The sequence below is a fragment of the Canis lupus genome, chromosome 20 (genome assembly GCF_011100685.1).
Source record: "Canis lupus familiaris isolate Mischka breed German Shepherd chromosome 20, alternate assembly UU_Cfam_GSD_1.0, whole genome shotgun sequence".
Taxonomy (NCBI): domain Eukaryota; kingdom Metazoa; phylum Chordata; class Mammalia; order Carnivora; family Canidae; genus Canis; species Canis lupus.
The window spans coordinates 152,080-162,850 of record NC_049241.1 but is presented as its reverse complement, the minus strand read 5'-3'; the positions used below and the strand labels follow the sequence as shown (position 1 = coordinate 162,850).

General features: G+C 43.5%; 1 protein-coding gene across 6 annotated transcripts in view; it reads left to right on the top strand.

The window, feature by feature from the left end:
- Window positions 1-10,771, top strand: part of LOC102153469 — a 30,360-nt gene that overhangs the window by 7,119 nt on the left and 12,470 nt on the right. The window contains exons 2-3 of one of the 6 annotated variants that reach the window (XM_038565408.1): window positions 324-443; window positions 7,205-7,319. In XM_038565408.1, the coding sequence (XP_038421336.1) occupies window positions 390-443; window positions 7,205-7,319 (169 nt within the window). In that variant the 5' untranslated portion in view covers window positions 324-389. Of the gene's footprint in view, window positions 1-323; window positions 444-5,340; window positions 5,495-7,204; window positions 7,341-9,865; window positions 10,691-10,771 lie in introns of those variants that run through there. The other 5 variants (XM_038565407.1, XM_038565411.1, XM_038565410.1 and 2 more) reach the window with 5 other exon arrangements.

Here is a 10,771-nt window from a genome sequence, read left to right as displayed (position 1 = left end):
AGTGACCTTCATGGACAAAACTGTGTGGTTAAAATTAGAAAGACAAAAGAAAATGAGATCTGATTATTAATGTAATTAGTTGATGATCCAGTGGGATGACAGATCCATAAATGCCAGCTATAGACTGATGATAATGGAGCATTCAAATCTCCAAACTGGTGCTCAAGTCCTGCTCTCAGAAATAATGAGGGACCTGTTTCCTCTATCCTGCCTCCTTGCAAGGTGCTAATGCCATGTTCCGAATAACGATGTGCCAAGCTAGCATAATGGCAGTGCTGCTCTTGCTGCACATTAACTCCACTATTTGTTTTCTGTTCCTCCAGGGTCTGAGCTTTTGAAAATTGGACATTTATGAAGTGCTATCATGAATCAGACAGGGAGAGAATATTATGATTAACCCTGCTTACGGATGGCCAGATTCACAGCATGTTCATAAATTCAAAGTATGTTGAGGGTATAATGCACTAGAATCTTTTTATTTATTTATTTTGAAATAATCCCCCTCAAGACCTCTATTAGAGTGCCTAAATTACCTTTAAAAGTGTAATTTGGCACCGGACTTGTTACTGACTCCTTCAAGCTCAATATTTCAGTGCCTAAGTAGAACCAGTTATGCATATAGAGATAAAACACTTCACAGGTCCATAGCTTCATTCAGGTGGGTAGTCTTTGTTGGCTGTTAAACTTGATAGTATCCAGTGAGATTATTCAGACAATCATAAGCCACAGTGAGGACATGGTTTGCCCCAGAACACAGGTCAATAAATGACAGAACTAGTGCCTGAATCCTACAACCTTTACCTCAAGATAGCACCATATCCATTGTATCAAAAGAGATTTGAATTTTTACTTTGGCCAATATACAATTGTTTAAGCAGTGGGATGATTCTTAAAGTGGGCTAATTTCCTGAAATGCATGTAGGTATCAATATTGTTCCAGCTCTGAAGAGTCTATTTTTTTAAATTTTGTAGGTCTTAATTTTGGATACAGAATTTTATATAAACAGTTCTCTGGGAAGGTGAAATGTAAGTCATCTTTCAAGTGTTTCAGTGATCACTGAGGGCTAAACAGAAGAAAATCACCACTCAGAAATAAACACCAAGAGCATTTTCCTATATATTTCCCATGTTCTTCTGTGTATATAGTATACCAGAAGGACTCTGCATATGTCTGTTCAAAGCTCATAGAAATAATTGAGTGGTAAAATGTTCCAGGCACCCTGTGACAACTTGCTTCAAATGGGCATTTATAAGCATGTGCTATTTATGATGCTTTCTTAATTTCTGAAAATATGAATTTATTAAACTCTCATTTGGTAATGATGGAACAACAAGGTTTAGATTGTTGGAAGAAAGTAATGCAGGTACATTATAATTTAATGATAATTAAATCTTTATGTCTTATGTCATGAAAAAAAAAAAAAAGGAAAGCCGACAAATAAAGAAAGGAAAACAGTGGGCGAGGGGAACCGCAAGTAGGCCGCCTACAGCAGAGCAGTGGTAGCCCCTGGGGCACGAAAGCCCAGCCCTGGACAAGCAGGGCTTTTAATAAGCTGAGCTTGAGTTTTCCCTGATGGAAAAGCGCTTAGCCAGGAAATCAGGCCGATTCGAGGGAGGGGCAGTGAAGCCTCCAGATTCCTGGGGTCACTATAAGAGGAGGGGCACCCCGGGGGAAAGCTCACCACAAACCGCAGAGGCATATCAGGAAAGGGCTGCAGCGCCGCAGCCCTCCCGCGCATTTGGGAGAAGCCAGTCAGGTAGGGGAGCCGGCCCAGGTGAGAGGGCTGGACCCTGTTCTCTTCTGGAGAGGCAGGCCCTGGGAGCGTGGGTCCAGCAGCACAGGGCCCCGGGCTCAGGGCGCCCAGGGGGATAAAGCCGGCGATTCTGGGTTCCTCCTGGGACAGGCTGAAGCAGGGAGGATAAAGGAAAGCAACAAGCATCCTGCTGCTGGGCGCCCCACAAGCTGTGCAGATCAGTGCACCCGCGCCTGCCCCGGGAGCATCTAGGCCAGTGCAGACTGGGCACTGCAGGCAGTGACTCACGGGGAGCTGACTCCACAGCTGGACAGCTGGCCGCCCTCGGGATTGTTTTTCCTCCTTCTGTCACCTTGTGCCTCGGAGAGGCAAGACCTCTAGGGAACCAAGGCCCCCAGGGAGATAGCTCATCCTGAGCCCAGCACCTGGCAAGGGGTGGGGCCTGTCCACCCAGGCACACACTCACCTGAGAATCAGCACAGCACACCCCTCCCCCAGGAGAACTGCTGGAAGAACAAGGGAAAAACAACGTTATTGACCAAGCAGCGCTGGAAAGCTCCAGGACTGAGGGAAATTAGTATATAGAACTAGGGCCTTTTGTCCTTTTTTTTTTCTTTTTCTTTTTCCAATCCGACTCCTTTTTATATCAGACTACAAGTTTCCAATAATTTTTCTCTTTTCCCACCTTTACTACAATATTTTACCAGTTATTTTTAAATTGTTTTGACTTTCATATTTCTACAATTACATGTCTTAGATATATTTGGCACTTCTGGATCCCTTCAAGGTATTCACTTAAATTTTGGGGTTTTGTTTTGTATTTTTTTCTTTTCTGTCTCATTTTCTTCTACAATAGTGGAAGTTCATACCTTATAAAACAGGATCAACAGAGGATCCCTGGTGGCGCAGCGGTTTGGCGCCTGCCTTTGGCCCAGGGCGCGATCTTGGAGACCCGGGATCGAATCCCACATCGGGCTCCTGCAGCATGGAGCCTGCCTATGTCTCTGCCTCTCTCTCTCTCTCTCTGTGACTATCATAAATAAATAATAATTAAAAAAAAAAACAAAAAACAAAACAGGATCAACATACACTTAGAACAAAGTGGAATGCTGAGTTGGTTCTTTTTTTTTTTTTTTGAGTTGGTTCATTCTGTGAGATTATACTCTCTCTTCCATTTCTGACGTCCCCCTTATTTTATCTTCTTTATATTTTTGTGGGAAAGGTGGGGCTTTATTTATTTATGTCTGGTTTATATACATTTGGGATTATCCATCTTCTAACATACAGAACAAAATACACTCAGAACCAAGAAAATCACCCTCTAGGACACCTCAGCTACACATCATGTCTCCCCGACCACCTCTTCAACACCAAGACCCCCCCTTTTTTTTCTCTCTACTTCCTTTCCTTTTCTTCTTTTTTTGTGTTGTTTTTTTTCCTTTCTTTGACTACTTTGTTTTAAAATTTGATTTTCATGTTAGTGGTCCTTTTGTTTCATTGGTTTCTGTTCTTTTTTTTTTTTAAATATTCTTGTCTCTGACCTCTTCAGTATCATCTAGGGTGTATTTTACATAGGTCCTGTTTGATCATTTTGATTCACCCTGATCAAACAGCCACTGCCTTGGGCAAAATGCCTAGAAGGAAGAGATCACCACCAAAGAACTGACAAGAAACATTTCTCTCTGCCACAGAGTTACCAAATTAGGATTTAAATAAATGTCAGAAATCCAACTTGAGAAGTACAATTATAAAGGCACTGGTGGCTCTTTTTAAAAAAATAAATTTGTTTTAATTGCTATTCAATTTGCCAACACACAGAATAACATCCAGTGCTCTTCCCGTCAAGTGCCCCCCTCAGTGCCCATCACCCATTCACACCCACCCCCCACCCTCCTCCCCTTCCACCACCCCTAGTTCGTTTCCCAGAGTTAGGAGTCTTTATATTCTGTCTCTCTTTCTGATATTTCCCACACATTTCTTCTCCCTTCCCTTCTATTCCCTTTCACTATTATTTATATTCCCCAAATGAATGAGAACATATAATGTCTTCCTTCTCTGATCGACTTACTTCACTCAGCATAATACACTCCAGTTCCATCCACGTTGAAGCAAATGATGGGTATTTGTCATTTCTAATGGCTGAGTAATATTCCTTTTTTTAAATAAATTTATTTTTTATTGGTGTTCAATTTACCAACATACAGAATGACACCCAGTGCTTATCCCGTCAAGTTCCACCCTCAGTGCCCATCACCCAGTCACCCCTACCCCCCTGCCCACCTCCCCTTCCACCACCCCAGTTCGTTTCCCAGAGTTAGGGGTCTTTATGTTCTGTCTCCCTTTCTGATATTTCCCACACATTTCTTCTCCCTTTCCTTCTATTCCCTTTCACTATTATTTATATTCCCCAAATGAATGAGATCATATAACGTTTGTCCTTCTCCGATTGACTTACTTCACTCAGCATAATACCCTCCAGTACCATCCACGTCAAAGCAAATGGTGAGTATTTGTCGTTTCTAATGGCTGAATGATATTCCATTGTATACATAAACCACATCTTCTTTATCCATTCATCTTTCGATGGGCACTGAGGCTCCTTCCACAGTTAGGCTATTGTGGACATTGCTGCTAGAAACATCGGGGTGCAGGTGTCCCGGCGTTTCATTGCATCTGTATCTTGGGCGCAAATCCCCAGCAGTGCAATTGCTGGGTCGTAGGGCAGGTCTATTTTTAACTCTTTGAGGAACCTCCACACAGTTTTCCAGAGTGGCTGCACCAGTTCACATTCCCACCAACAGTTCACATTCCCACCAACACATTCCCACCAACAGTTCACAAGAGGGTTCCCTTTTCTCCACATCCTCTCCAACATTTGTTGTGTCCTGCCTTGTTAATCTTCCCCATTCTCACTGGTGTGAGGTGGTATCTCATTGCGGTTTTGATTTGAATTTCCCTGACGGCACGTGATGCGGAGCATTTTCTCATGTGCGTGTTGGCCATGTCTATGTCTTCCTCGTGAGATTTCTCTTGATGTCTTTTGCCCATTTCATGATTGGATTGTTTCTTTGGTGTTGAGTTTAGTAAGTTCTTTATAGATCTTGGATACTAGACTTTCCTACCTTGTTAGCAGCAAAAATGTTTCTCTGTGTAGCATTCCAGCTATTCTCTCTAAGTCTCAGGTCAAATTCGTAGGTGTGTAGGGTATTTTGAAAGTCATCTAGGTAAGTGGGTGGGATCAGGTGAGTTGAGGCCCCTCCTCTTCTGCCCTCTTGCCCCCTCCCTCTCCTGGAGAGGTTGACCTGGAGTTTCCTAAAATTGAGGAAGCTCAGGAATAGTCAAAGTGGGGGGAGATGGTATTTCAAATCAAGGATGGAGCTTCTCTTTTTTGAACATGCTCGCTTTGCACTTTTCACGCTGAAATTTTTTCTGCCACCTGCATTAGGCAGGCACTGTTTTCTTTTTTGTTTTCTGTTTTCTGATATAACTTGAAACACATATGTCCTCGTAAATGCCACACGTGCCCATGTAAACAGACACTCTTCTAAACAGCAGCAGTTGGACCCACAGCGTGCAGAGGCACGTTCACTCTGAAGGCCCTTGATGACCAATCGCCATGGGGATATGATGATGCACACTTTGCATTCTATCCCAACTGTCACTCTCTGAGCTGAGCAACAGCCAAGTGGTGATAGCTGAGATGCTCCTCATGATGGGAAATCTGAATTGTTTTTCTACAGGTATGTTCACATTACTTTTCTTAAGACTGTTCCTTCCCCCCCGGGCTGGATAACTTTTACTGAAATCATATTCACGTGCTCTTTTGCATTTCCACTCTCCAATTCGTCTACAGGGTTATAGAAAGGTGTTTTCTAATATTGTGCTGTTACTTTACAATGTTCATTCTTGTATCAGGCCACTGAGAAGCAGATGGTCTGGCTGTTGTTTTCTAAAGAGAGACCAGAGGTGGGCTCCCGCAGGCTTTGGTTTTGGTGGGTATGCAGGGAAGCCCCTGCTGCCTCCCAATGCTGGGTCTAGAGAAGGATGAGGAGAGATCCCAGAGCACAGACTGGATCCACGGGAGAATGGGAGCAGGAAGGCACAAAAGCAGCCAGTGCAGCCACACGCGCTGTCAGCCAGGCCTTAGTCCACACTGCTCAGTCACTCACATCAGTAGTGAGACGCTGAACAGCACAGAATTAATCTTTCAACAACTAAAGCCCTAGCCCAGACGTCCCCCTTCCCATGAGCACACTGGAACTGTTCATCTAGAGTTGGTGAGTTGAAGAGAAGCTAATTCTGGGCAGAGCCATCATATAACAGTTGGTTTGGGATGTCATGGGTTTGGAGTCAGCTTGAGGGCTGAAGAGACCACTGGTCATTGGGTGTGGTCACCTGGTCATTGAAAGGCCCAGGGAGAGGAAGCAGACGCTTGGAAGATGCTGGGGAGGATGGCCACTGTTGGATTTCCCTGAACCTCACATGGGCTTGGTTTGGAGGAAACCATCCTATCTTCTGTCAGGGATGAAACACAGGATCAGGAGGCTGAGCTAGGTTTCCAGCTCTTTTCCTGGCCCAGGCACCTACTCCAGGGCATGCACTGTATCCCTCGGCAATTGTGGGGCAGGAGGATTTGTGAAAATACAGAGTATTTCAGATCTCTCTCCCAGGGAACAACTACATTCCTGTCTGGGATCTAACACTCATCATTGTAGCCACCTCTGGGCATTCACTTAATCTCTCTACATTTCCAAAGCCTACACTGTAAACGATGGGTTGAAGCCCCTTCTCTGACCTCTCCGGGCGGGCTGAAGGGGGGATCACAGGAGCCGACGATACATATTATCTATGAGCCCTTCTGTGACATTGCCATGTAAAGGCTGAGGAGTCAGCCTCCATCCCCCCTGCTGTGGAGCCAGCCATGTCCCCTCTCTGGAAGCAGCCACTACCATGTGTGGAGCTCATTCTCTAGGCATTCAGTAGCTGAACAGCTATAGAGCAATTGTGAAGCATCAGTCCTTTCCTTCCCTTAAGGCTTTCCTGGTAGGAAAGTGCTCTTAGCCTCCTAACTTAACACATTGAACAGCAATTTGTAGACCTGGATAACATTTCCACTTTGCAGAACAGGGATCTGAGGCACTGAGGGGTCCCCATAACTCTCTCAGCTATGTGTACCTGCTAAGTGGTATGGGAACCCGGGCCAATAGGTGTGGTCACTGTGCTGCGTGTCTAGAATGTATCAGCCAGAGAAGGTACCTGTCCACCAACCCAGTCTGTGGGCTGTGGAAGTCCAGGCCAATCTGTAACATCTTTCTAAGGTCAACTGTAATTCAGGAGTCTCTGCCAGGCAGCTGATGAAGAAGGAAAGAAGATTGCACTCTGACAAAGTTCCCTATGGTCTTCTGTCAGCAAGTTGCCAACCGTGCTCTGTATCGTTATGTATTTCCCAGGATCTTGTTTGCGAGATTCAGGAAGAAATGGGCAACCCTAGTCCAGAAATATCAACTTCTGGCCCCCCTTCTGACCATTGGCGAAAGTCCACTTCTGGCCACACACGGGTACAAGGTACAGATGACCCAGATCAAGGTACTGTGGAGATTTTCTCACTTGGTTGACATGGAGGATTCTCTCTAAGTCTCATGTCCTTAAGACACAGGAATAAACATGCTGGGACACACTTCTCTGTGTTTGAAAAGAACGTTTAAAAACTAGGTTGTATGTTCAATGTGAGGACCCTGAGATCAAGAGTTGCATGCCTCCTTGACTGAGGCAGCCAGGGGACCCATCTTTCCCTGTGAATTCACATGCCCAAATTTACATTTACTCAGACAATGGGTACATTCAGTTCACTTTACTAGTAACCAATGTGTCCGGTGCAATTCACTGACCTTAGCTACTTTTTGGACATAGAGCATTATCGCTATCTCCCTGAAAGACTGTTTCTGGATTTTAATCATGATTACTGCATTTAAATTCCATTTGCCAACATATAGTTTAACACACAGTGCTCATTCCTTCGAGTGCCCTCCTTAGTGGCCATCATGCAGTCATCCCATTGCCCCACGCACCTCCCCTTCTGCAACCCTTTGTTCATTTCCCAGAGTTAGGAGTCTCTCATGGTTTCTCTCCCTCTCTACTTTTTCCTCTCAGTTCCCCTCCTTTCTTGATAACCCTTTTCACTATTGCTTATTTTTCACACATGAGTGGAAGCATATGATGATTGCCTTTCTCCCATTGACTGACTTCAGTCAGCATCATGCCCTCCAGTTCCATCCACATCGAAGCAAATGCTGGTGTTTGTCCTTTCTGATGGCTAATATTCCATTGTATATTTAGACCACATCTTCCTTACCCATTCGTGTGTCGAAGGAAATCGTGGCTCCTATACAGTTTTCCTGTTGTGGATATTGCTGGTATGAACACTGGAGTGCAGGTGGCAGAAGAATGAAACTAGACCACTGTCTTTCACCATACACAAAGATAAACTCAAAATGGATGAAAGATCTAAATGTGAGACAAGATTCCATCAAAATCATGGTGTTTCACTACATCTGTGTCTTTAGGGTAAATACCCAGCAGTGGAGTTGCTGGCTTGTAAGGTAGGTCTAGTTTTAGTTTCTTGAGGAACCTCCACACATTTTCCCAGAGTGGCTACCAGTTCACATTTCCACCAACAGTGCAAGATGTTTCCCCTTTCCCCACATCCTCTCCAAAGTTTGCTGTGTCCTGCCTTGTTAGTTTCGCCAATCTCACTGGCATGTGGTAGTATCTCATTGTAGTTTTGATTTGTATTTACCCAATGGCATGTGATGTGGAGCATGTTCTCATATGCTTGTTGACCATGAGTATGTCTTCTTTGTAGATTTGTCTGTTTTTGTCCTCTGCCCATTTCATGATTAGATTTTTTGTTCCTTGGCATTAAGCTTGATAAGTTCTCTATCAATCTTGGATACTAGCCCATTAACTAATATGTCATTTGCAAATATCTTCTCCCATTCTGTAGGTTGTCTTGTAGTTTTGTAGACTGTTTCTTTTGCTGTGCAGAAGCTCTTTATCTTGATGAAGTCCCAATAGTTCATTATTGCTTTTGTTCCCTTGCCTTCATAGATGTATCTTGCAGGACGTTGCTGTGGCCAAGTTCAAAAATGGTGTTGCCTGTGTTATCCTCTAGGAACTTGATGGATTCTTGTCTCACATTTAGATCTTTAATCCAGTTAGAGTTAATCTTTTTGTCTGGTGGAAAAGAATGGTGTAGTTCATTCTTCTGCACATGGCTGTTCAATTTTCCCAGCACCATTTATTGAAGAGACTGTCCTTTTTCCAGGGGACAGTCTTTGCTGCCTTCGAATATTAGTTGAACATAGAGTTGAGCACCCATTTCTGGGTTCTCTATTCTGTTCTATTGATCTATATGTCTGTTTTGTAACACCTTGACATTTAATTTGAAACTTGCCAAAGACAAGAGAAAATCCTTAAAGCAGTGAGAGATAGGAGATTCCAAACTTATATGGGGAAATTTATTAGATTAACAGCAGAGTTCTCCACAGAGAGCTGGCAGGCCAGATGGCCTGGCAGGATATATTCAGGGTCCTAAAGGGGAAGAACATGCAGCCAAGAATACTCTATCCTTCAAGGCTCTCATTCAGAAAGAAGGAGACATAAAGAGCTTCCAACATAGGCAGAAACTTAAAAGATATGTGACCACCAAACAAGCTCTGCAAAAAATATTAAGGGGGACCCTGTAAAAGAAAGAGGAAGCTTGAAGAAATAATCCACAAAACAGGGATTGAAGAGGTATTATGATGACACTAAATTCATATGTTTCAATAGTTACTCTGAATGTGAAAGTGCAAAATGATCCCATGAAAAGATGCAGGGTTTCTGACAGGATAATAAAGCAAGACAGATCCCTTTAGTCTCGAAGAGACTCATTTTAGAGCTAAGGACACCTCCAGCCTGAAAATGAATGTTTGGAGAACCATTTACCATTCAAATGGTCCTCAAAAGGAAGCTGGGGTAGCAATCCTCATATTAGATAAAATGAACTTTATCCCAAAGACTTTAGTAAGAGAAAAGAGGAACACTATATCATACTTAAAGGATATATCCAACAAGAAGACCTAACAATCATGAATATTTATGCCCAAATTAACAAGGGCTTTAAATGATACAGTAGACCCAATAGATTTCACCTATATACAGAACTTTGCCACCGAACACAACTGAATACACGTCCTTCTCAAGTGCACGTGGAAGTTTCTCTAGAAGAGACCACATACTGGATCACAAATCAGCTCTCAACCGATACCAAAAGATTGGGATTGTCCCCTGCATATTTTCAGACCACATGATTTGAAACTAGAACTCAATCACAAGAGGAAATTTGGGGGAAAAAAAAACTCTTTTTTCTGTCTCATCAACAGATTCCTGTGCATTGACTTTGTACCCTGCCATAGTACTGAATTCCTCTACCAGTTCCACCCATCTTAGGGTGGAGTCTTTTGGGTTTTGTACATACAGTATCCTGTCATCTGCAGATGATAAAAGTTTGACTTCTTCTTTGACCATTTGAATGCCTTTTGTTTCTTTTTGTTGTCATATTCCTGAGGCTGGGACTTCTAGCACTATGTCAAACAACAGCGGTGAGAATGGGCATCCCTGTTGAGTTCCTAACCTTAGGGGAAAAACTTACTTTTTTCCTGCTAAGTGCCACAGGTGGCCATGTAGACAGACAGTAGCCCACACCGCATCACAAAGGCCCATGCTGTGTAGATGTGCATTCACTCTGGAAGTTATACAATGGCCCGTTACCATGGGGATGTGATGATGCGCACAATCCCTTAATTTCCCACTGTTACTCTCAGAGCTGAGCAGTACCAGTGTGGTAATAGTTGTGGAGCTCCCCACGATGGGAAATCTGAACTGTTGCTCTTCAGGTATGTACCTATTCGAGTTCCAAGGCTTGTTCCTTCAAATTGGCTATGAAACTTTTACTAAATTATGCTCATCTTTTTAAA